Here is a 27,662-nt window from a genome sequence, read left to right on the forward strand (position 1 = left end):
CTTCTACATTATTTATATTACCTAGTATGAAGATGCTTGACTCTTACTCCATTCTCCTCATTCCCTATCCCATTTATCCAATAAATACAGTGATATCACCACTGTTGGTGAAATCAACATTTGTCTGTAAAAGGGGAATTACAATTGTATTTATCTCATAAAACTTGTAAGAAAATTAATATATGAAATGTAAGGGCTTAGAATAGTACTTGGTATAAAGTACATAAAAAATGTCAGCCATTACCATCTTTACTTTATTCCCCTCCTTGTACAACTGTTTGTTCTTCCTAGAGTTAATAATTGTCTTGACTTTTTTTTTCACTCACCTATTTTTCCATATACCTGTATTTCTAAGGACCTTATACTACCTTTCTTCCTGAGAACACAGTTTAATATGATCCCTACTACTCCTTGCAGTGTAGCCATGTGGCAGAGTTTTGGCCGAAAGAATGACAGCCCAAATGGTATGTGCCAGTTCCAAACATGGAACATTTAAAAACCTCCTGAGTACTATCCTAGTTCTCTTTCCCCATATGTTAGCTAAATAAAGAGGACCCCAAGGTCCTATCACTCTATGTTTTCTACTATGCAGCATTACCACTGTTTGCAATGAGCTGTAATAGTTCTGTATGAACAAGATGGCAAAACACAATGATAGAAGACCTTTGTTCCTCATATATGCCACCTCTTCCTCCCACCACCTTCAGATTCAGCGCTTCATGAAAATTCTGCTCATTCCCCTCTGCCCCTTCACTGTAGACACACAAGACCTTTGCTAGTCCAGACTCAGAATTTTTATCAAAGGGTCAGTCAAAATCAATCATCAATTAACTACTTTGCAACTTCACTTAAGTGGAAAATCATTTCAGCCTCATGCAAATTAGCTGCTGCTTTCAGAGTCAAATTAAAAAGGGCAATCGAAGTTCTCTGAATTTAGGTGAACTTACTCTGCTCATTAAATATTTATATCTATATACTTAATTCATTCAAGTACCAAATGGTCAATGAACCAAGGATGTATGGCTTAATTTTAACATGGAAGGAAGCTCAGATCATTTAATCCAACCCTCTCTGCCCTTTTAAAAGGAGAGGAAACCAAAGCCAGAAAAATTAGTACCTTACAGGATCACAAAGCAACTGGCAGTGGCCAGTTCTAACTTTGGCTTATAAAATAGCCAGGAAATTTAATTGCCTCTTTAATTTCTTCTAGAGGTTAAATGAGTAAATTAAAGGTAAACACAACAAACACGGGCAGAGTCAACATTCTCCTGCAAGTGACTGAATAATTTTAATTTACATTCTAGGAAATGGTTTCCCTATGAGAATACTTTTTAAAACTGGAACAACCAGGAATAAGCAAATCACATGTAACTCTTCCAAGAATGCCTGGTGTGAATCAACTTACAACCTACTGAAAAGATAATATGCTTTAATCAAAAGAAATGCAAGTCAGCCCATAGCCATCCCCCGTATCTGGTTTAGGAACACAGGCTTTTGAATCAGACTGTCCTAGATTTAAATCCTGGTTTTGCACTTTAATGTCAGAATGCCCTTAGTCAAGTTTGGACTTGAAACTGAAGCCTCGGTTTCCAAATTTATAAAATGGCAAGGGTAATGTTTAACACATCAGACTGGTGGGAGATTTGAAAACACTCAAGACAGCACTTAGCCCTCAACAAAGGACAGTCACAAACACTGCCACTGTTACTATTACTCTGTGAAACAGTCCATGACAATTCCGGTTGCATTTAATTGCTTCCTAGCCAGTGTTTTTAAAGAAGATTCATTTGCTCTATGAAAAAGATGACATGCTGCCTAGAAGGTGGTCACTAAAACCCTGTGAGCGCTGCCTGTTTCTCTCTCCAGCACATGAGGTCAAGATGTACTATCTTTTTATGCCCAGTGGCAAGCAGGTTTGGAATACTGAATGCATATGAAGAAGGAAAACAGTGATGTCCACAGCTTTCCTATAAAGTCTTCTAAGGATCTGTAAATGGCCAACCTAACAAGTGACTTACTTTCTACTTTACTTGCATCTGCGTGCCAAATAACAGATTGGCTTTTTTTCTGATTACAAAAGTAATTTAACTCCTATGTGGCAAATAGTGTTGGTTGCCTATACAAACAACTGATTTTTCTTTGCCCTGATCTATTTCTTGATGACAGAAACCAGTCTAGAAGATGAAAATGTCAGGTCCTTGTTTCTGCAGCCTTCCCTGCTGTACAGCCATACGGCCATACAGTGTGGGCCTCTGAGCAAATAATGGGACCTCTGAGGAAGTCTGCTGGAAGAACCCGGAAAGCCTTTTCCCTAATAAAATTCTCAACCCTCATTTATCTGAAAATGTCTTTACTTCACCTTTATTTTTGCTTGAATATAGAATTCTAGATTAACAGACATTTCTTTTTGTTTTTCTCTTAAAGATGTTACTCCATGTTTCTGGTTTGTATTGCTCCTGAGAAGTCAGCCGTCATTCCTATTTCCCTACTGTTTCCTCTTCCTCCCTCCCTCCCCTATTGCTTTGCCTTTTTTTTTTTTAAGATTTTATTTGAGAAAGTGTGCAAGCGGGGGGGCGGGGGGGGCAGCAGACTCCCCCACTGAGCACGGAGCCAGACAGGGGGCTCGATCTCATGACCCTGAGATCATGACCTGAGCTGAAACCAAGAGTCAGACCCTTAACCCCCACTTAACCAACTGAGCCACCCAGGAACCCCTATAGCTTTGCTTTTAAGGGTCCTCTTTATATCATGAAATTTCAGGAGACTGACTATGACTAAGTGTAGTTTTCTTTGGATTTATTCTAAGATTTATTAGGCTTCTTGAATTTGTAGGTTGACTTTGGAAAACTTTTAACCATTTTTTCAAAAACCTTTTCTGCCACATTTTTTCCCCCTCTCCTCTTTTCAGAACTCCAATTAAATATATGTTAGATGGCCTGATACTGCCCACAGGTCACTGAGGCTCTGCTCATTTTCCCATCTATTTTCCTTTTCTTTTCAAGTTACTTTGATTGATCTGACTTCTCTCTCACTGACCTTTTCTTCTACTAACTCTAGTCTGCATTTACATCCATCCAATAAATGTTTTCATTTCAGATCTACTTTTTTAGCCCTTGACTTTCCATTTGATTGCCCCCCCTGCCCCCCGCTTGCACACTTTCTGAAATAGTTTCCATATTTTTGAGATTCCTCATCCATAAGACCATATTTGCTTTTAAGAAGCTTTAATGCTCTTAACTGCTAATTCCTACATCAGCATCATCTCAAGGTATGTTTCTAGTGACAGCTTTTATTCTGGATTATTGATCACCCTTTCCTGCTTCTTCATATTTGTAATTATTCATTGTTACTGTATACTGGACCTGTGCATGATTTCTTCTAAGGAGTCTGAATTGTGTTGTTTTCCTTTAGAGTGTCAACAGCTTCATTCTAGCTGGCAGGTAATTTACTGGCACCTTTTTTTTTTTGAGGTTTATTTCTTCCTTGTTGGGGATGTCACTCTAGCATTTTTTTTTTAAGATATTTATTTGAGGGGCACCTGGGTGGCTCAATCATTAAGCATATTGCCTTCAGCTCAGGTCATGATCCCAGGGTCCTGGGATCAAGCCCCGCATCGGGCTCCCTGCTCGGCAGGAAGCCTGCTTCTCCCTATCCCACTCCCCCTGCTTGTGTTCCCTCCCTCACTATGTCTCTGTCAAATAAATAAATAAAATCTTAAAAAAAAAAAAAAGATATTTATTTGACAGCGAGCAAGAGCACAAGCGTGGGGAGGGGCAGAGGGAGAGGATCCCAAGCAGACTCTCTGCTGAACGCAGCGCCCCACTGAGGGCAGAGCCCCATGTGGGGCTCTACCCCAATGACCCCATGATCACAACCCAAGCTGAAACCAAGAGTCCAACATTTAACTGACTGAGCCACCCAGGTGCCCCATAATTCTATAGCTTTTTGTGCCAATTATCAATCTATTGTCCCTTAACTCCAAATTCACCCTTTAGTACTCGCTCTGAGATAATGAACTGAACTCTTTAAGTATTTCTCCCTTTACAGTGAGCACAGTGTTAAGTTTTATCAGTAGAGGGCATCATAGGGGCATTGTAGGAGGAAGGGGGTGTCAAAGATCCCTGTGTATGGTGATATTGAGTGGCACTCTGCTCCATGGACAAGCCCAAAGTACACAAGCCTTCAACGACCCCAAAGCCTAAGCCTGAGCGCAAGGCCCACCCCACTGCTGCCCTTCTAGTGCAGATACTGGTGCATTCCAAGCCTCCCACCAGCAGCAGCTCCCTGATTCCCACAGTTCACCCACCCACCAGCCTGTGCTCACCTGTGTCCCAGAGGGTTGTTTCTTGCATCCACCTCAATACAGGTATCACACTGTGCACTGCTCTGGCAGCAAGCAGGCTCCCTCCCAATGCCCCGACCCACTCTGAGCACCAGTCTGCCAGCCTCAGCTAGCCTGTTCACCAGAGGGTATTTCCTGCTTTCTGGTTTCTGTGAGCCCACTTGTGGTCCAGACAGTCCACTGAATTTCTCCACCATCTGGTGGGAGGAAACTATGTCTTTTCCAATGAGGTCTGCAGCCCAGTCTTAGGGAGGGGGATCCCTTTTCCAAGTTTATCTTTCCTTTGGTAATCTCCCTCAACCCTAGGGTAATCTTTAGATTAGAGTTCACTTTACATTTTTATAATCACTCTCCTTTTGAAGTTTAGTAATTCTTTAAACTTCCCCTGTTTAAATTCTAACTAAAATGGAGGTTCAACAATTACCTCACTTTTAAATAAGGTTTGAGAACTGTCTTATCAAAATGTTACACAGAATATGGACTACTTAGAATCAGTAACTCGAGTTAAAATAGATATTTGTTTAGAATTTCCTCCCAAAGTACATTTTGGGGGCTAAGGTTTATTCAAATCTCTTATTTCCATATTGTAATACAAATCAGATTTACTTAAGTTTTGCTGTCCAATAGTGATAAAAGAGAAGTAGTTTATAATTCAAATTATAATTACCTCTTAAAGAAATGTAATTTATCTATGCAAATATTAATCCTATAATGCCTACTCCCTACCACCCATCACAGATTTATTAAGATATTGTGTGACTACTGAACCAAAAGATTACTGTTAGGAACCCAAATTATACATCTCCATACACAATATTTAAAATGTAAATTCCTTAGAATTAGAATTGCTCTTGATTTGTCCCAATATGGCCATCTTACCTAGAAGAGTGTCTCTTACTCATTTTTTTTCCTCTTACCTATTTTTAATTGACATCTCTTTTGATAAACATAAAGTCTCATTTGCTCCCTGACTCCATTAGAAAAATGGTATCCATCATCTATCCCCCTACTCCCAAATATTTTGGTAAATTTTATTTTCAACAATCTCTGAAACAAAAAATGAACAAACTTTCCAATTTAAAATTATATTACAAAAACATATAACTGGACTATACTACTTACATAAAATACTGTGACTACTACACCATCTTCTCCTGCTCCAATTGAGAAATTCCACTATCCCAGAAGCCTGGCAGAGTAAGTATATATCCTCAATTTTTCTTAATTACAAATACTGAGGGGGGCACCTGGATGGCTCAGTTGGTTAGGCTTCCAACTCTCAATTTCAGCTCAGGTCATGATCTCAAGGTCATGAGATCGAGCCCCATGTTGGGGCTGCATGGAGCCTGCTTGGGATTCTCTCTTTCCCTCTGCCCCTACCTCCTCCCCCCACCCCTTGCACGCTCTCTTAGAAAGAAAGAAAGAAAGAAAGAAAGAAAGAAAGAAAGAAAGAAAGAAAGAAAGAGAGAAAGAAAGAAAGAAAGAAAGAGAAAAAGAAAGAAAGAAAGAAAAAAAAAGGAAAAGAAAAAGAAAGAGAGAAAGAGAGAAAGAAAGAAAGAGAGAGAGAGAGAAAAACTGAGGATAATAAATAGAACAATTTAAGTCCAGCTTAGGTGACCTATTTCTTTATATATTCACTCTGAAATTTGCTTTTATGTAAGTGTAGTAAATTTTATTAAATTCAACATTCCATATGGCAAAACTCAAATAACTGATTTATAAAAGAATTTAGGCACAGAAACTATTTTCTTACATAAATGTGCAAGTTTTCCTTTCCAAACTATCAAAAGTGTACTTATTTTAATGTACAAAAATCCTTTACAAAGTCAAATCCATGACCTATTTTTGTTGGGTAAAAAACCTATACCTTCATTCATCTCACAAATTCCATATTAAAATACCCCTCTCTCTTCTTTGTACACTATCACATCTTTCTAATATTAATCTATTTTCCGGAAATTCCCAAATCATAATGGCCTGTCTCCTGATGTCTCAACAGTAGGAATCATTTTACACTCTTCAAGTGACTGGGAAAATCTAGAGAGGCAAATGAAAAAGGAGGTTCATCCTTCCCATCATTAGATTCTGGGTCCTTATGGCTTTCTATCTTAATTGTGCAACTAGTACTCTGAATGCTTCTACCAATTTCTATTACTCTGTACGGGCACTGAACAGTATTCAGTCCTCATAAGAGTCACACTGATGATGTGCAATGCAAAAATTACAAATTCTACTTAGATGTTTCATTCTCCAGCTTGTAGAAGAGAATTACAATTTACAATTACTCTCATCACACAATCTTAAGAGTTGAAAGGGAGTCTAGACTGTGGAACCCAAATCCTTCATTCTGCAAATCAAGAAATTGAGATGTGACATTCAAATTACAAGTTGTCCCAAAGATTCCCTTTATGTGCAAGAAATCTCAACTGTCTGAGTCTTTGAAATAACACAACTCAAATGTAAGAGATGTATTTGTTCAGAACCATCAGCACCCAAACTAATTTTTTTCTCATAAATTATGCTTCCTTGGCTGAGCCCAGCTTTGCAGATTAGGAGGATCGAGGGGAAAGAGAGTAAATCCACCATGGCCCAGCCCCCCATCTCACTCCTGCCTCTCAAGCCCAGGGGCCCCCAAATTTGCTTTTGATAAAAGAAAGAAGTGCTTGATTTTGTTCTGCCTCTCCACCCTCTCACCAGTTATTATCTTAAGGAACCAAAGGTGGTAAGGCATTGGAAAACATTTCATGAAGTTCTTTACTAGGGTGAGAGAAGATCAAAATAGGTACCAATGACTGAGCTCCTAATATGCTAGTCACTGTACAAAGTATTTTATAAATATTATCTCATTTAATGGTTTCAGCAAATTGATCAGTTACTATTCCTATTTCACAAATAAGAAAACTGAGACCTGGCAAGTTTCAGTAACATGTCTAAGGTGCAAAATGAACAACTGAAAGAGCAAGTATTACTCCTGGGTATCTCCAACCCCCAAATTCATGCATACCTATTCTTACTGAGCCCCTCACGCTGTGTCAAGCCCTACAGCAAGACAGGACGTCAGGAGGACAAATCCTGGTTAGCACTACACTTAGGGAAGGAACAGTATAGATTACCTAACTGCAGGAAAACCAGACTAACAGACGATATTGGAACATGATGCTGCTTCACTAAGAAACAAGAACAGATGCTGAGCAGAAAATCTATAGAAAAATCAGGAGGAAGAAAAGGGCATTTTCCCCCGTGAAAAGCATCCTAAAACATCTGTAAAATCTAATGCCTCTGAATTAAATTAGTAATTTCGGTTATCAAGAAACTAGATATAAGCTACAAATATATAAAATATCAGACTACACAGACCCCCAAAATTACTTTCAAAATACATCAACAGACTCTAAATGCTTTTGTGGTACAGACCCACAACTGCTTATTGAAAAACCTGAAATCCAATTTTTTCCAGCTTTCTTCAGATATAATTGACATACGACCTTGTGTGAGTTTAAGGTATAAAACAGAACCTATGTACATTTTGTGAACTTACCACAATCAGGTAACACATGCATCTGAAATTTAAAAACCTCTATGTACCTAGTTTTTAAAACTAATTTAGTAGCAAAACCTGATCAAGACTGACACGAAGTTAGTTGTGGGCTCTACTGATCCCACTTGGTGTGAAAAATCATTCACTGTGCCACAGAAATATTAATGTGCTTTATCTCCCAGGAGAATTAGGTAATACGTGACCCCAAAGATCCTGGAGAAGGGCCTGTGTCACACGACTCCAGAAACACGAATAAGATAAATGAGAAGACAAAATTATCAAAGGCCCCAAAGAAGACCAAAGTTAACAATTAAAACTGGGGAGTCTATGGCTCTTACAATTAGGCTTAAATCTCCAGAAGTAATGTCCCTTTAGGTTGCTGGAACTCTTAGAAGTGCTTACAGGGAGGAACAGATTTATATCCTAACAGACATCCTATTTAAGCTGCAGATACTGGTATAAAGCACAGACTAATTAAACAAATACACTATCATCCGGGGGGCAGTATATTCCTGCTGTCCCAGTGTAGGGCATCTGCTCATCTGCACAGAAACAGTTTCTATTAAGGAGTCATTTACTAATGCATGCCTAACTTTCACGGCAGAGAAATCCCTACGTCCAACTCTATGTTTCCTCCAAAGTTCAACGGGTTATCCTTATTCAAATGTCTTAACCCGAGGATAAGGCTTTTAGTGGCACATAGTCACATTCCAAAATGCATCATACTTTCAGCACGTTCACGCATTATTTATCCTTTACAAAAACGGACTTAGCATTTTGCAAGATGGGACAACCACAATCTCCTACAGTCGATGAATACCTCACAATAGAACACCTTTTTAGCATTAGAAAAGTAACTCTCCCTCCACATGCTGCCCCCCACCCACCCAATTTCTAAAATGGAATTTAGGAATCAAAGCTATTAAATCTTTACAGACTGGAAAATCAGGGGCATCGTGTTGATAACCAGACAGGCTTCACAGCTGCTCATTGCTCTGAAAAGCATTTGTGCTGGGGAAACAAATCTGGTACCAACGCCTTCTAAATGACCTACAGAAAATGATGAAAGGAGAGTCATTGTTTTTATTTTATTATTATTAGTTGGCAAATAAGCATTACTGGCAGACTTTTTCCTGATGTCACTGGAAAAGCTACAAAAATGAATGTTTTTTTAATTACAAAAAAATTCTTCACTTAAGGCTGTGAATAAGCCAAATAAGTCAAACACTCAAGGGGGGTACTTGAGAAAAAGAAATGGATAGTTTTCACAAGCCACTCAATCTAACCGTTTACATCCTGCCAGGTCATAAATCAGTAAAACATTGAAGGGTTTAAAATACAGAGAGGTTTACTAGAGTTTCTAGTTTGCTCTTTAAAAGTTCAGAAGTGAAAATCTGCCTTTTGCTCAGGTACCAGATCCAGTGCTTCCCGACAAGAACTACACCTCTTAGCTCCTAACTCCAAATAGAGATCTACAGGCAGATGCAACTTTAAGGTGCTTTCACACCCTTCTAGAAAACCTGAGGGCTCTGTGCAGACACCTGACTTCTTTGCCCTCCCACCCACTACCCACCACAGGCCCCTTAGAGACTTCCAGGCGGCACAGAGATCTGGAGAAAACAGCAGGCCATCGAGTTAGACTGGCCTGAGTTTCGGTCCCAGCTCTGCAGTCATGCTTAGTGACTCTAGGGTCTCTCTGCTTGACCTAACTCTAGTGAGATTCCTCCAAGCCCTCAAAGCCTGATGACCTTCAGTGTCCATCCATGTAGGGCCTGTGTTACCCAGTTTTAGCAAAACTCTTGCTAGCAGAAACTCCCTATCCTCGACACGTGTTCAAATCCTTCTTCCCCACCATCCCCTAAGTGATATTTGATCAGCTGGCTTGCTTTCAGCAAGAATCCTGCAAGGTCTATTTAACCACAATCATCTCTTGCCTGTAATTTCTGATGTTTTCCTCTTGGTGATTTTCAATCCACTGAACACCCCCCTACCACCACCACCCACTCTGCCCCTTGCCTATCAATCCCCACTTGTCTACATCCTCTTCAGGATTGAGCCCAGTTCTACACTGAAGTCTCTTTTCCCCCACTGCAATAGTTCCTGAATAAAATCTGCTTTTACCACTTTAACTATTCCCAGTTCTGATGTTCTCTGATGGCCTACTGTTGCCACTTGGCCTCTCTGAGCTTCAGCAACCTCATCTGCAAAATGGGAATAAAGCTGTCTCACCGAGTTGTTGTGGGGATGAGGTTATACAATGGAGGAAAAGAATCTATTCAGTGTGTGACACATACCCACGTGCTCAAAATGTGGTTATTTTTATTGTCTTTTTATTATTTATTTTCATGTTCTTTATGTATTATCTCAAACACCGAAGGACATTCCAAATCAAAGGATGCATGCTGTGACATGAAGTCTGTTCTGGAGGAGGTCACCCCAGGCTCTCTGCCAAAGCTGAAATTCTAGGTCTTCACACAGACTGACAAGAGCCCTGAGGTGTAGGCAGCTCCCTCGATGTGGGGACAGAACCCCAGGGGTGTTGAGAACTTGCAGCAAAGGGGTTTGTTATTGTTTTTTAGTAAAAGCAGTTGATATTCATCACCTTGTGCTGTCACCAACTAGGCAACGCGTTAAATGATTTACATCATCCTATTCACCCCTCATAACAACAACAAAAGCACTGGCAGATATTACTAATACCATGAGGTAGGTATCATAAGAATACAAAGAGCAAGAATACAGACGAACACAGAATATCACAACTCCCAATTCCAGGCTGTGATAAAACACAAGTTTGGAAGCCACTGTACAGAGGTTCCTCCTCTAATGGAACGCCAGCCAGGGCCGTCCTACCTCACTGCTTTGGAACTCCTATGGGGTATTTTAAGAATTTATTTCCAGTCTGCTTTCAAAACATATGTGGCCACTTATTTTAAAACCTATTTTAACAATATACCACAAGACACAAAAAACATTCTGTGGAAGTTATAGTACATGGACCTGGAACCAGATTATCTGTAGACTACCTGTGATGTGGACTAAGTTTTTTTTTGTTTTTTCGTTTTTGTTTTTTTTTTTTAAGATTTTATTTATTTGACAGCGAGAGAGGGAACACAAGCAGGGGGAGCAGCACGCGAAGGGAGAAGCAAACTCCCCGCTGAGTAGGGAGCCCGATGCGGGGCTCGATCCCAGAACCCTGGGATCATGACCTGAACTGAAGGCAGACACTTAACCGACTGAGCCACCCAGGTGCCCCTCAAACAAGTTTTTTAACAGCTCTACCTCCGCTTCCTCATCTGTAAGCTGAGAATAATAATCATACCTACCGTCTTAGTGTTATTGTAAGGATTAAGTTAGCTAATACAAGTAAAACCCTTGACATATTGCCAGGCAGATACAGTAAAAGCTCACTGAAAATGAGCTATTTTTATATTCTATTTCTCAATCACTATATATAAATACAACTCATTTACTGCTTCTCCATTTCCTCTTCAGTGAAGCCGGTTCAATGAAAACATTTTTGAGGCTGGTTAAGAAATAGTAAATTATTAGAAAATGCGTGGCTGAAGAGTCAGGCTAAAGGAATAAACTAACTAAAATGAAAAAGATCATCAAGGGGCGCCTCGGTGGCACAGCTGGTTAAGCGTCTGACTCTCGGTTCCGGCCCAGGTCGTGAGCTCGGGGCGGTGAGATCCAGCCCAGGGTTGGGCTCCGCTCCGCCGAGAGTTGGCTTGCGACTCTCCCTCCCTCTCTCAAATAAATAAATAAATCCTTTAAAAAAAAAAAAAAAAGATAATCAAGTATGAGGAAATACTTATTTTCTCGTTTGGGAGAGTAAAATGGCACAACCACATTGGAAAATCCACTGCGAGCATTTACTAAGCTGAACAAACGCATACCCCACGACCCAGCAATGCGACCGCTCGGTATACAACGACATAAACGTCCACTAGAAGACATGCACTAAAATCTCCATCCCAGCGCTACTCTTACTAGCAAAGCACTGGAAACTGCCCACACGCCCACCCACAGTACTGGGTGGAGTCACATGACGAGTACTGAGAACGACCGACCTACAACCAACGATACACAACGAAGGCTGAGTTCCAGAAACACAATGTAAAGTGAAAGAAGCCAGACACAAAAAAGTATATGCTGCAGGATTTCAGTTACACAAAGGCTGGACCGGACACTGAGGCAACCCTCAGGTGTCCGCCCCCACCCCCCCCACCCCCCCGGAGTAAAAGAGGACTATTCCCCAGCATCTGGGAGAGGGGCCAGCACACACTCAGCAGCTGTCAGCCCTCTTCAGAAACGGCCTCCGCGCAGACAGCAGCCGGGCCCGAGGGCACACCCCTTCCCTGGGCGGCCAATCGCTGCTCCACACCAGGGCATGAATGCCTAGTTCTTGTGCAACATGGAACATCTCTGCAGGCCTTTCCAGAACTCCACATGGGCAACTGAGGCTTCCACTAAGGCTGAACCACAGCTTCACTCTTCCCTCTGCCCAATCCCACTCCCTTCCTCTCTTTCCTCTTCACTGGCGTTGATCCCAAGGGCTCTCGCCAATAAATTTCCCTAAGGCTAATCTCACTCTCAGAGTATCCAAGCTTTGGCACAAGCAAACTGGATCCATGAGGTGAGAAATGAGGATACCGGGGACCACTGGGGGAGAACAGGGAGGGAACAGAAAAACAGGAAGGACAGCTTCTAGGATGCAGATAAGAGTCTTTTTTTTTTTTAAAAGTCTGGATGCTGGTTGTATGACTGTTCAAATGGGAGAAATCCATTTCACTGTACATCTATGAAATGTGTGCTGTTTCCCATGTATACTATACTTAAATATGAAGTTAAAAGAAAGTGAGACAAACTAGAAAATGCCCTGGAACAGACCTTTCAACAATATTTAGTCCAACCTCCTTGTGCACCGGTTAAATAACCATTTATGGTGCACTCAAACATAACCCAGAGAAGTCTAAAGAAGCCTAGCCTCAGATTACAAACCATCTGGGGGCAAACGAGAACCATGCTGCCACTCCTCGATGGCAGGGCTGGACTGTCTTCACCAGACCACACCCTGGTGGGAAGCAACAGGCAGCAACTCTGAGCCATGGAAGGGCCTGCTGCAGCCAGCTCACTGACCAGTCAGCGATGCTTGCAAAAAACACAGCTCTCAGGGAAGCCAAAATGCTAGCAGCACCCCAAAGGTACCTTTGTGTACCTTCACCTTTGAATCTTTCTTAAGAAACACACCTGCTTCTGAAATCAGAAGACGTAAGAATCTTTCCAATGTAGACAAAACAGCATGCTTTAATTCTTTGTGGTGTTCTCTCAGGAAAGAATTATCTGTTTTAGCACAGCTTGGCTACCTTTATTATTTATCTATCCTCTCATCTTCACCTTTCTGAAAACAATTTTCAGTTTAGTTAAAATGTCATCTCTCTTCCCCTTTTAGATAGGGAGTAAGAAACGAAACACAAAGGGGACAAAATATGTCCTGAATTGGGAAGGTAAATCCCTTTCCTTTCCTAAGTGGCCTATTCCTGACCCTGAACTTGCTTGGGTCACTCCCACTTTAAAAACCATTCATCCTATAACTCTGGAGAATTTGAGACCAAATGATTCCTTTAAAATGATGATGATGATGAAGACAGCACCAAAGGAACGGTTGGAGAACTACCGGAAGAAAATTTGTCACTTTATCTCCAAGACAATGTAGTTCCTCTTTGAAGAAGTCGTGATGGTCTATAGGAAACTTAAAGGGTGATCCCCTGCCTAATTCTCCTGAACCTTTGATACCAACAAAGAGGGAAGAAGAGTATGAGGAGCTTGACCTACTGAAGTTCCAATGCATTATTTAGACTGGATCTAAGAGAAGAGTCAAATACATTTTAATCTTTCAGGGTTTTTTATTATTATTATTTTTCCTTTGTTTTTCTTGGATAAAGAGACAGTAAGAGCATACAAACCCACAGCTAAGCTCCAGTGAAAATTTTTAGGCGTGAGCCTAAAGAATAGCCAAACACGCTTGGATTTCCTAAACTTTTTTGGAGAAAGACATCACAGAATATATAAAAACTATTTAGATCCTTTTTAAGAGGGTCTGCCTCCCAAATAAATCTAAATAAATCCATCTCCCTTCAAGGGCTGAAAAAGAATGCAATAATAATGTGCATTCCATTCTTTATCTTGAAAATTCACCAAGAAGCTGGCTAGGAATTCCCCACACACTGTTGTTGAGTCATTCATTTTTGGATGCCTATCCTGCCTTGAAGCAAAAACCCGATTAAGTCCTTGTCTATATGTACGGCCATAAAAAGATCTCACAACATTCTTTTTGACCACTAAATAGAACTCCAGAACCCTCTCTGCACACAGTATCAAGAAGTAATTTTACTTCCTGACTCTACCATGCACCAGTCTCACAAAACAAAAGACGAAGAATGTCTTCTGAACGTTATTTAAAGGGTACCATGCTTACCTTCCCACTGAAATACCTTTGGCCCTTCCAAAATTCAGAAGCAGCAAAAATCAGACCCAATCTGTCTCTGGGGAAGAATGACAGTACTTTGTTAAAGAGCTGAGATGGGTATTATCAGAGCTCTGCCTGTAAACGGGGCCAAAAGTTTTCAGAGGCGCCTCTGTCACACCTTCCCAAGCTCACCCAGCCCTCTGTCTGCAGGGAGCGTTCCCTCCTTCACAAAACTGGGACCAAGAACCACAAAACCAGCAAGAGAAGCCTCTCCCTGTCTTCCTGTTCCCAAGAAGACTGCTTTTGGGGGGTCACCTCTAAAGAACGTTCCCGAGGGGCGCCTGGGTGGCTCAGTCGTTAAGCGTCTGCCTTCGGCTCAGGTCATGATCCCAGGGTCCTGGGATCGAGCCCCGCATCGGGCTCCCTGCTCAGTGGGGAGTCTGCTTCTCCCTCCCACTCCCCCTGCTTGTGTTCCCTCTCTCACTGTCTCTCTGTCAAATAAATAAATAAAATCTTTAAAAAAAAATAAAATAAATAAAGAACGTTCCCGATAGGAGCATGAGAGTACTCCAGGCATGCTCAATGTCTGGAACAGACCAACAGGTCAGAGGAGAATCAACACTAGTTGTGTTAGTAAATGTGGTTTCTGCTGCACTGAAAATCTTAAAAGCAGTCTACCTCAGTTGGCCCAGCATACATCATGGGAGATGGGAAGATGGCCACCACTGTTGTTTCAGGATTCAGGACTCCTTCCTCCAGCACTGCGGCATGCTGCTTCATACGCCACATCAAAGGAACATCATCATCCTTTGTCCAGCCACCAAGAGGGTGAAGGAGAAGGACAGGGCGCCGATAGCCCCTCTCTAGAAGTTGCTTATGGGTATCTTGCATTAACAGAGCATGTCCATTGTGCACTGGATTGCGTAATTGAAAGGCAAAGACAGCATCTGAAAAGAGAATTTCCAGAGTCAAGAATATAACGTCTTACCTTCCAAAGGACAAGCAATTCTTCCTGAAGTCTGATGGGATTAAGCAAACAGACGAGCCCACAATCAGAGACTGGTAAAAAACATGTCCTGCTTTGACCATTTACTCCAAGGCCAACTTGACCTATCCTTCTGCCATGTTTTTACTTTACAAATCTTACATGCCTGAGGATGTGTTAACAGAATGGTCATGGATTTGCAACAACTGTTTTCTGCATTCGTGGCATGCGAGAATAACCACCAGACTTTCTGGTCCCAACTTCCTGGTTTAAGTGCTTACAATGGATGTAAGTGCTTGACCTGTGCCTTAATTACACACCAGGTCAATCCCTCCATAGGACCTAAGACACTGCTTTATTAAAGGGAGACAGATGGGGCGCCTGGGTGGCTCAGTTGGTTAAGCGACTGCCTTCGGCTCAGGTCATGATCCTGGAGTCCCGGGATCGAGTCCCACATCGGGCTCCCTGCTCAGCAGGGGGTCTGCTTCTCCCTCTGACCCTCCTCCCTCTCATGCTCTCTGTCTCTCATTCTCTCTCTCACAAATAAATCTTAAAAAAAAAAAAGAGAGAGACAGAAAGATAGAGAAATTTATAGTTTTAAAAATTTACTTACTATCCAAATATGCTCATTTATACTGATTACTTTGTTTGACTGGAACCCAACGTTGTTTTGTGATGCCAGGTCTGGATTTTGGGTTACAGTTTAGCAACAACACTATCCCTTACAAGAGCCACTGCTATTACCCGAACAATGAAAACTACTAGATGAATTAAACTGGTTAACTCTGTATCTTCTGCTTACAACCCTGGCTCTACTCTGCATGGGGCCTGCTATCAGGAGACGTTCTCAGAAAGCATGGTTCTTTGGGGTCACAGAGAAATTTCACAGAACAGAGTGGTAACCCAGTTAGAAGAGCTCTGTATTTTATTGCCCTGCCAACATCTGGTATAGCATCAAGCCATGCTGATCCAGCCTGACTCAGACAGAAGAATATCTTCCCCTCTCCTAACAATTTTAAGCCAAATAGTATAAACGTCTTCCCCAATCTGTTGTCAGTTCTGACCCTCTTCTATCATGATGACAAAAGGCCACAGGACGAAATCTGTAGCACCCTACTTACCAGGGGTTTGGGGGTTTCTTGGGGGGGGAACCACATCCTGTGATATTCCAAGATTTACAGCATTACTGTTATGCTTTGAAGTTCTCAAGTTACCTTTTATACATGAACAAGGCTGGTTTTCACCCAAGAAATAGCTGATATAAGGTACAAAGAAAGTCCTGATACAAATATATGAGCATTTAAAATTATTCTGCTTTAAGGAGATGGGAAGAGGGGTACAAACCTGAAAATTTTTCTACCCTGAATTTACTTCAAATTTTGTTTTATATATGGATATAAAAAGATCCCCAAACAGGGCGTGCCTGGGTAGCTCAGCTGGTTGGGCATCCCGCTCTTAATCTCAGCTCAGGTCTTGATCTCAGGGCCATGAGTTCAAGACCCGTGCTGGCTCCACGCTGGGCATGGAGTCTACTTTAAAAAAAAAAAAAAAAAATCCTCAAACATCCCTTTTGATCTTTAAGTAAAATTCCAGAGCTCCCCCACCCCTGGGAGCAAGAAGCAATTTTATTTCCTGACTCTATTGTATATACTCCAGTCCTTCACAAAAGTACAAATGAAGAAGGTATAATTCCCCATTTAGGAGATTACTGCCTGACCTTACTTATCCACTCTGATTCTGGCCTAAGTGTTGTCACTCACTTAGCTCTCTCCTCTCTTCCCTTCACTTTATGCTACCCATTTTTTTATAAACAGCCTGCTCACAGGCGCCTGGGTGGTCAGTCGGTTAAGCGTCTGCCTTCAGCTCGGGTCATGATCCTGAGGTCCTGGGATGGAGTCCCGCATCAGGCTCCCAGCTCATCGGGGAGCCTGCTTCTCTCTCTGCCCCTCCCCCCCACTCATTTTCTCTCTCCCTCTCTCTCTCATTCTCTCTCGCAAAAATAAAATAAATACTTTAAATAAACAGCCTGCTCACAATAGACACACTTACTGAGCATCAATGTATCCTCCTCCTAGGCCAATGTGAGTCACTGCACTGATGGGGGTGGGGGACAGACTCCAGACTCACACCGGAGAGAGAGGACTCTGGCCCAGCACAAGCCTGCAAGCCCCAGGGCCCCAGGAGACAGCCTGTTTGAGAGACCACTTACACACAGTGAGGTAGAGCAAATACGTAAGCGAGGATAATGGGAGCCAGGATTCTCAACTGCAGGAGATGGAAGGCATAAATACAGAAAGGAGAAAGGTTAGAATAGACTATGTGGTGCCAGATTAAGACTGAAAGTATCAGCGCGAGCTCAGGGTTTTCAGTTACACTGAGGAGACAGGAATAAATATAAATGTGTGTTGGTACCTAAGTGCCTGTATGCCTATACATAATGTACATTTCTTAGCTCTATCCACTGAAAGGTCCTATAAGCAACCACTACCCAATGACGATGAGCAAACAAAAGCACAAATCTTACATTCTAAATACCGAGGGCGAAATGGCTGATTCTAGGGCTAGGGCAAGGAATTTACAACATGAGCTGGGACATCTTGTGTGTCATAAAGAAAGGAAGTGCTCAAAAAATGATGGGGACATGTCAAAAGTTTATAGCAACCAGTCTGACCCAGTGACTAACCCCAACGGCCAACCCAGGCCAAGTTAAACATCAACATAAATAATAATAGTAATGAATTGTAACCTACTGAGTAATATAGGAATCTGTGAGTCCATAAAGAATAAAATAAATCAATAAACCATGGAGAGAAGGGGAAACTCTACCTTTTGGTAGAAGGTCAACTAATAAACATAGGAAGAATGACAATTAGAAAAATCACCATTTGGCCATATTTGTAATGTGCTAAAAAAGCTAGTGGGTAAAAGTTTGGTAACAACAGGATATTTATAGTTTCAAAATCTCTCCCCCAAAATACTTTTTAGTTATTAAGTACAAAATAACTTGTTAACTTTATAGCAGAAAATTCTGGCAAACACAATCTTAAACAAGAGACAAAAGTAAACTTTTTTTTTTTTTTAAAGATTTTATTTATTTATTTGACAGGGGGAGAGAGAGAGAGAGAGAGATCACAAGTAGGTAGTCAGGCAGGCAGAGGGAGAGGGAGAAGCAGGCTCCCTGCTGAGCACGGAGCCCGGTGAGGGGCTCAATCCCAGGACGCTGGGATCATGGCCTGAGCCAAAGGCAGACGCTTAACTGACTGAGCCACTCAGGTGCCCCAAAAGTAAACTTTTTTAAAGAAGTTAACCTTAAAACAAAAGTTCAGGATGAATCGAAATTGTGAGCCACCAAATATGATGCACTGACAACTCACAACTGCTTTGATAGTATCTCTGACAAAATGTGTAATCTGAACCTAATCGTGAGGAAACAGCAGATAAATCCAAACTGACATTCAACAAAGTAAATGATATGTACTCTTAAAAAATGTCAAGGTCGTAAAAGACACAATAAAGACTAAATAAACTGAAGCAGACTATAAAGAGACATGACTGAGTCCTGAACCAGAAAGGAAAGGTGGCAAAGAAAAAACCTGATTGCTGTTGGTTTTGCCATACTGGACCTTATTAGGACAATGGCATGATTTGAACGGAGTATAGGGGTTAGACAGTGCTACACCAATGTTATCTTCTGGATGTGGATGAGCACGCTACGGTTAGATAAGAGACTGGTATTTTTAGGAAATGCATGTGGACATACTAAGGGATAATGAGGCATTCTATCATGTCCACAACTTTCAAAGAGAGTAAGAACCAGAAAGCAAATAAAGTATAATGTTAGTAACTATGGATTCTGTATGAATATATAGGAGTTCTTGGTCCTATTCTGTATCCTAATTTTTCTGTAAATTTAAAATTATTTCAAAATAAAAAGTTAAAAAACAAAGTAAAAAAATTTGACAAGAAACATATGAAGCAAATACAATGCAGAGTCCTTATTTAGATCCTGATTCAAACAAACTATTAAAAAAAGTGACTACTATGAAATTATTAGAAATTTGAACATTGAGTGGATATTTGACTATATTAAGACTATTAACTATTATTATTATTGTTATTATTTAGCTGCAAAAGTGGTATCATGGCTGTCCTTTTTAAAGTCCTTACCTTTAAGAGATAAGTACTCAAACAGATGAAATAAAGGGGATATGAGCTCTGCTTCAGAATCACATGCAGGGGTGAGGTAGGGAGGGGGGTAAAGATGCAACAAGATTAGTTGAGAGTTGATAACTACTGAAGCGGGGCTAGAGGCACACAGGGATTCATTATACTATGACCTCTACTTACAAGTAGCTAAGTTTGAAATTTTCCATAACAAGTTCTAAAAGAGAAGATATATGCAGGGTACCAAAAGAAGCATTACTTTAGAACAGGGTTATTTATGGGTTCATATCATAAGTACACCAGTTTCTAGCCATGGACTGTGGCCTTTAAGGACTGAATTTCACTTCCCACATTTTTGAAATGGGGATGATACTAAGGTTATTGTTATGAAGACAAAATAATATAAAGTACCCAGCATGGTGAGATGCATACTGCAGTCCCTTGTAAATCTAAGTTCCTTAATTCATTCTTTAAAAAAAGAAAAGAAAAGAGAAGAAGAGAAAAGAAAAGAAAAGAGGGGCGCCTGGGTGGCTCATTCGTTAAGCATCTGCCTTCAGCTCGGGTCATGATCCCAGGGTCCTGGGATCGAGCCCCACATTGGGCTCCCTGCTCAGCGGGAAGCCTGCTTCTCCCTCTCCCACTCCCTCTGCTTGTGTTCTCGCTGTCTCTCTCTCTCTGTCAAATAAATAAATAAAATCCTAAAAAAAAAAAAAGGAAAAAGGAAAAGAAAAGAGAAAAAAACACATCTAAATATTCCTGGCAAGAAACTGAACCCACTGTTCTACCAGTGGCTGAAGGTCCACTCTGGTACAAACTAACACTCTCAGCTAATGTCTCCAAAGTGAGGATGTATTAGCTCTGTGCTCATTAGCTTTTGTCCTCCTTAATCAGGAACAGGCGTCCGTCTTTGCATAGGACCCCTGGGTGTTACATCTCAGGTATATGAGGACTACATGCCTAGACTTCAATCAGGTCAAATCTGATTTTGTAAAATCACCATTTGGCAGGATTATTTATATGACAGGATGTGCAAAAGGAAACATATAAAATAAATGGTCTCAAATACACATATTTCACAGATCCTAATAATTTATCTATGTAGGCTTTCTTTCCAAAAAGAATTAATCTAGCTTCACACTGGACATTTAACAGATAAAGTGAAGATGGATGACTTAGTAAAAGTTCACATTAGCAGCATATAAAGGATTTTACTGCCAAAATTTCTTCCAGGTAGAATTATTTCCTTAATATCAGTTCTACTCAGAAATCCAATGACCATTTGATCTGTCTGCCCATTTTTTTCTTGCCAATATTACCAGGTCTTTCCTAAACTTCTATTCAATCCCTTTTAACTATTTATCAATGAATTGCACAAATGGTTTTAACTGTCTGTTAGGTCCAGACTGTATTTTCATCCCTACCATCTGGTTTCTCCACTAGAGAACCTACGTGGATGAACGATGTAATAAGAGTACCTGATCCACTGGAAGCGTACATTCCCAGGGTGCTGTCCCAACTAACACAACCCAATATGCATCACTATTAAATTTTCATCCATCAATTTTCCATCAAGGATGGAAAAAAAAATTATGGGTCACAATGGACCTGGGGCCACTGATACTTATAGCCTCACATCCTCATCCTCTTTTTCTAAAGGATGGTGATTTCCACATTGTCACACGACTCTCGGTATCAAATATTTGCCTTTCCACTTATAATTCCTTAGGCTTAGTTTAAGACTGTTCTACCTAAGTCCATGGTTTCAACTGTGCTTGAATATGGGAGATGATCTACAAGATGACTGGAATTTAATACTGACATTTATGATTTCCATCTCTTTCTAGGCCCTCTGTCCCCATGTTCCTGGGAAAAGACCAGGAATTCTATTATCTTGACTTCTGGAGGGTACACTGCGAAGCTGCTGACACCATGTATAAAGTAAACCTTTTCCATAAAGAGCCAGAGTGAATATTTTAGGCTTTGCAGGCCATGGGGGTTTCCGCTACAACTATACCAACCCTGCAGTAGGGGTGCAAAAACAGCCACAGACGATGGATAACCGGTGAGTCTGGCCCTTTCCCAATAAAACTTTATTTATAAAAACTGGCAGCAGGCCAGATTTGGCTTGGAGGCTGTTGTTTATTGACCTCTGCAAGACAAATGAAATGTGGCTGATAGAAGTCAAAAGAGCACTGCAACCAAGCAGATTGGTGTGAGCAAAAGCGTGAAGACAGGAAAGCAGAGACGCATCTGGAGAACAGACAATCACCCATTTTGTCAAAGATGGATCCAAAACCTGGCACAAGATTCTTATGGAGAAATTTGAATGCCAGCTTAAGGAAGGATACTGTGTACCAAACAGGGGCTATAAGCGAATCAGTCATGTTTTACAGAAAATCAGTCTGCACAGGACCGTGCAGGATTGACGTGGGGGAGGGCAGAGCAAGTAGAGAGACAGCAAAATCGGAAGACTGTGGCTGAGGAACATGTTCCCACGTTTCCACATAAAATAAAACTTCCACCAACTCTACCATCCATTCCACACACTCATTTATTCCCCCCGCCCAGGATACAGACAGGCTCATCGGATGGACCACAACCTACACGCTGGTGAATGGGGGTCACAGTGCGGCAACAATGAAGACAGGCGTACCCCTCCGAGCCCTCTCCCCATCCCACGCCCCCCACGCCTGAGGTCACCAAGCACGGCTCTATGTTAGTGGCTCCAATATGCGTCCTCTGACCAAAACTCTCCCCTAAGCCCCACACGGTCTCCCCACCTGCCTCCTAGCACACCATGGCCACCTGTGTCTCCACCCCTGCCGGCCTCCCTGCCGGCCTCCCTGTGGGCCTCCAGGCCCCCTCTACCCCGCTCGCAGAGCACAGCACCATTATCCAGCCCAGGGCCTCGGAGTCCCTTCCCTCCCTCAACCTCCATGAGCAGTGAGTCACCCTGTCCCTGCATCTCAGCCACACGGGCTCTACTATCCCCGTATCCCTGCGTCAAACTTCATCGCCTCTTCACCAGACTCAGCTACAAACCGGTCCCCTCTTCCATCCAGACTCCATGCAGCCCCCAGAGCAGGCAGGGGCAGGGAAGAAACCAGTTTGGGACAGGATGGAAATCCCGTGTTAGATATGCCATCCTAAGGTAACAACGGTGAAACCGGTCCTGGGCCCAGGAGCTTACAATCCAGTCAGAGAGGAGAAGCAAGCATCCACTCATCAGAGAATAAATGTGTGATAAAAGCAACATATGTCCTTCAACTCGAACAGCACAGGACTGCATCTTTGTTTTCAGAAGATAAGTTTGGTGACAAGGTGAAGGATCAAGTGATGGAAGAACAGGACTGGATTCACTCAACCAATTCCTTCCTGCTGTTACTTCATGAGTATGAGACCCCTGCCAAATCCAAGAGACACCTTCCTGTCCTCCCCACTGCCTCTGACAACGCACCCAACCCCACATCTTCATAGCCTCAGGGCCTGCTAACCGTGACACCAGCCTTTTCTTTATCCTTTTAAGTAAAAACTATGAAACACTGAAGACATTTGGGAGGGGGTGGGGATCACCCATAAATGCACCATCCTCCTATAGCTGTTCCTGGTTGTTTTGCTCAATCTCCTAGTTTTCTCCTCATATATTTGTTTTTACACACTTGTAATCATATATGTATGACATTTTATACTCTGCTTGGCCACTTTGGGTCAATCACCTGTTTCTGACATCTTGTGGTCCCTCTTGGAGCAATAGGTTCATTTGCTAGGTCCTATGAAGTTCCTCATGGACTCACTCTGGAAACTTACCCGTTCACCTGGATTCAATTACTGTGCACACACAGATGGCTTCTGTTAGCTGCATCTCTAATCCGGACGGTCCAATTCATCAGTTAGAGCAACTTATGACTGAAAGCATTTCAATATATACTGCTCATTACTGTCCCCATTCCCTCAATCCTTCCACCTTCACCATTACTCAAGCCAAACGCAGGTCTAACCCCCAAAACCTATCCCTTCTATATTTCATGTCTAAGGAAAGGGATAGCCCAGGGATAGCAGGTTCTATCCCTTTCCCTCCAGTCCAGCAGCCAATACACTATGGAAACCAGTATGGTCTGATCTCTTTCCTTCCAGAAGATGGGAGGGGAAGAAGAACAGAAGGTGGCTCTCCTGAGCATGTGCTGATTTGGGACAGGGGAAGGAAATGGCAACCACGAGTTGTTCCTGGTGGTGGGAAGAGGATGAGCACGGAGTCCCCTGGATTCATGCAGGACCTGAGCCAAAATCAAGAATCAGACGCTTAACCGACTGAACCACCCAGGCGATCCCAACAAACTACATTTTAATGAATGGATGGAGACATTAGAAGGATATTTTAGGTAAAGCTGGGAATGATACATGAGAAGGCTGAGGCAGAAGCAGAAAGTCTCTGAAGGCACTAGACTTTCTTGACCATAAATGGCAGTGAGCTGGAGATACTATAATCCAAAGTGTGGGGAGCCTCCATCAGTCTGGTCAAGGCATACTCAGATGAGGTTCTCAACATAAGTTAACAAAGCGAGTGTTTCAAGAGTGCTGGTCAGGGTTAAGGGAACCCAAAAGGACTGCTGAGACCTCTGGGGACTAGCAGCTTTGCATCCTGTTACCACTCCTGAGGGCACTGGAAGGAGACAGTGTTTCTGAAGCCGTGAGGAGGGGCAGTGACTGGAAGCTGGCTGTAGGGGCATGGAGGCATGGCCAGAATCACAGTGCTGAAGCAGGATGCTACTGGGGCAAGAGCTCCCCCAAACTTTCTGTATTCTTTGGTTACCTGCTAATGTTTCCCACACGATGGAGGCAGGATACAGTCGCCCCCCCCCCCCCAGGATACCTCCCCCCAACCCCAACACACAGACATAAGACAGAACAGACAGGAAAGGGAATGGAGAATAAGCAAGCACAGAGCCCAGTTGACAAAAAGCTTTATATTCAACTCCTTTTTACTACAATTTGAAAGCATTTCTAAGCTTGAGAATGGAAAACAATTTATTGCTGCCATACTTTGGGGTGTAAGAGTATTAGTTTGGGGGCACCTGGGTGGCTCAGTCGGTTAAGCGTCTGCCTTCAGCTCAGGTCATGATCCTAGGGTCCTGGGATGGAGCCCACATTGGGCTCCCTGCTCAGCGGGGAGCCTGCTTCTCCCTCTGCCTGCCATTCCCCTTGCTTGTGCTCTCTCTCTCTAATAAATAAAATCTTTAAAAAATAAATAAAATAAAAAATAAAATGTGTTTGTAAGTTCAACAACTCTACAAAGCCTTCTCAAAGATTTCTTCAACACTGTGATACCAGTACTAGCCTGAAAGAAGTTAGGTCAACTTTTCCCTTGGTAATCCAGCAAGAGAGCAATATTCTGTGTGCAATAAACACTAACTGGCTCTTACTTGGCTTAAGTGAAATCCGTTCTTCCTTTCCAGGACAGTGGTCAACCATCAGTGATTCAAAGAACCTGCCCTCTGGAACAGCATCACCTTGCAATCACTGATGTGGCTATTAAAGACCACTCAAACCTTCCAGCTACAGAATGGTCTCAGAACAGCAAAAGCGATCACACTAATGAACACAAGACAACAGCCCAAGTCCGATATCAAAATTCTTCTTCAAAGATGAGGGGAGAAGAGGAAGAGGTAGGAAAAGAAACCCCTGGTAAAAGAAAAAATAAAGATTCCGTTTTCTCTCCTTGCACTATGTACGTGACACAGACACCCAGCAGAGGACTTGTTAACGGCTCCTAAATTTAAGAGGGAACAAGAACTACAAAGGAAACTCCTGGGTCTGTTGCTTATTTGCCTTAGTCTAAAATGGAAAAGTAAACAAAATAATACCCACAATCTTTGTTGTCTGATGTAAGGATAACTGGCTCTCAGCTACTTTAAACAAAGTTGCAATCACTCATTATGCAACAAATTCTCTAAATGATTTAAAATGTTTGGCTCCGAAAGAAGAGTGAAAAACAGATGTAATACTGAAGACTCCAATTATGAATAATTCCTTGATAAGACCCCTCACCAGTGCCAACAACTAATTTACTAACATGAATTACAGTTATGAATTCAAATTTTGGCAAAAAATTAAAGTAAATGAGGTGGGCTCAGCACATCTTCCATTAAACATATTCTTGTTCACCAGAAAAAAAAAGCAAAAGCCTGTATGTACTAAACCTTCAGATAATTCTGGTTGCAAATTAAAGAAGATCCAACTAGAAGTGTCTTAAATAATTCAAACATACATTAAGTCTTTGAATTAGAAATCTGGATACAGAGGACACTAGGACTGGATCAGAAACTCAGACAGTCTAAGATTCTCATGGATTCTCACAGATAGAAAATAGTTACCAGAGCTCGAAACACTGTCCCCTTCCCTGACAGCATCTGAAGCAGGAAGAAAAAAGACAGGGAAAGACGACTTTTTGTCCTAAGCCAGTTTCTCATCAAGAAGAAAACTCTTGGGGCACCTGGGTGGCTCAGTCAGTTAAGCATCTGCCTTCGGTCTCCGGGTCCTGGGATCGAGCCCCATGGTGGCAGCTCTGCGTTCAAAGGCAAGTCTGCTTTTCCTTATGCCCCTTTCCCACTCATGCACACACGCGCTCTCTCTCGCTCTCATAAATAAAATCTTTAAAAAAAAAAAAAAAAAGAAGAAAACCCTTTTCTAGAAGCCCCTAGCTCTTACATCTCAATGGCAGAAGAGACTTACACAAGGACCCTTAAATTCTCTTTTCAGTGAATGAGGTGCCCTCACTGACTTAGAGCAATCACGATATATTCCCCTATGACTGGGCCCAAAACATGTTAGCAAAAAAGAAGCAAACACTATAGTATGGGCAGGCATCAAGTGTAGCATTCAGAGAAACTCCTGCACAAGTAGTTTAAGCCATGCTTCAAATCCAGAGATAGTGAAGTTAAGGAGGGGCAGGGGGCCTGGGGTCCTATGCTCAGACACCGTACAGGGGCCAGGCAGAAACTGTGAATGAAACAGGCGGGCCGAGCAGGCGGGCCGAGTGGGAACTGCACAGCTCTGAACAGTTTGTGGCCTCCAGTTCCTGATCTATTTTAAGCTCTCATTTCAAACATCAGCAAAGTACAGGAGAGTTTAAGAATAAACAGATATTCTTTCTTTAACCTTTACACAAATACAGGTCAGCCTAGCTTCAGACTCAGAAATTATGACACGTTAACCTCTTACCATGGGCCAGGTACTATCTACAGTGCCTTACACAATGATCTCATTTCACTTTTTTCTTTTTTTTTTTCTTTTTTTTTTTCAGAGAGAGAGAAAGACAGTGAGTATGGGGGTGGAAGGAGCAAAGAGAGAGAGGGAGAGAAGAGAATCCTAAGCAGGCTCCATGCTCAGCACAGAGCCCGACATGGGGCTCAATCTCACCACCCTGAGATCATGAGTCGAAATCAAGAGACAGATGCTTAACCGACTAAACCACCCAGGCGCCCCTCATTTTGCTTTTTAAAATAAAATGTTATGCAGGGGCGCCTGGGTGGCTCAGATGGTTAAGCGTCTGCCTTCGGCTCAGGTCATGATCCCAGGGTCCTGGGATCGAGCCCTGCATCGGGCTCCCTGCTTGGCGGGGAGCCTGCTTCTCCATCTCCCTCTACTGTCCCCCCGGCTTGTGCTCTCTCGCTCTGTCAAATAAATAAAATCTTTCAAAAAAATAAATAAAATAAAATAAAATGTTATGCATTAAGTACTACTACTGTCCTCATCTTTACAACCGAAGGAAGTGAGACTTGGAGAAGAGAGTAATTTCTTCACAACCACATGACTTCTAGGAAGTGAAGCAGCAACCAGAGTTCACAGAAGCTAGACACAACTCCTGAAATAAGTGCTCTTGCCCAGCTTCTGTAGCCACTCGAAAGAGGGCTTCTGATTAACAAATATGGCTGGGTAGCCGGCTAGCTCCTTAAAAAGCCACCACATTAACTTTTCTCAGCCCTGCCCACTCCCTTTCTACACAGAAAATATTTTTAAAAAGCGGCACCAAGGTTTAGGGCTTAACCTCTTCTGTAGTGGATCTTTCAAATTCTTCAGATCTTAAAAAAGCCTCCCAAGCTCTATAGTAATGTGGGTGCCTGACATGGGAGCTTGGATTTGTGAGTACGGGTGCACCGGTATA

General features: G+C 42.1%; 1 protein-coding gene across 2 annotated transcripts in view; it reads right to left on the reverse strand.

Moving 5' to 3' along the window:
• PAPSS1 (3'-phosphoadenosine 5'-phosphosulfate synthase 1) overlaps positions 1–27,662 on the reverse strand; it is a 98,868-nt gene that overhangs the window by 16,242 nt on the left and 54,964 nt on the right. For both annotated transcript variants that reach the window (XM_036119912.2, XM_036119913.2), the window contains exon 10: positions 15,031–15,299. In XM_036119912.2, the coding sequence (XP_035975805.1) occupies positions 15,031–15,299 (269 nt within the window). The remainder of the gene's footprint in view (positions 1–15,030; positions 15,300–27,662) is intronic.

The sequence above is a fragment of the Halichoerus grypus genome, chromosome 3, assembly GCF_964656455.1.
Source record: "Halichoerus grypus chromosome 3, mHalGry1.hap1.1, whole genome shotgun sequence".
Classification (NCBI taxonomy): Eukaryota; Metazoa; Chordata; class Mammalia; order Carnivora; family Phocidae; genus Halichoerus; species Halichoerus grypus.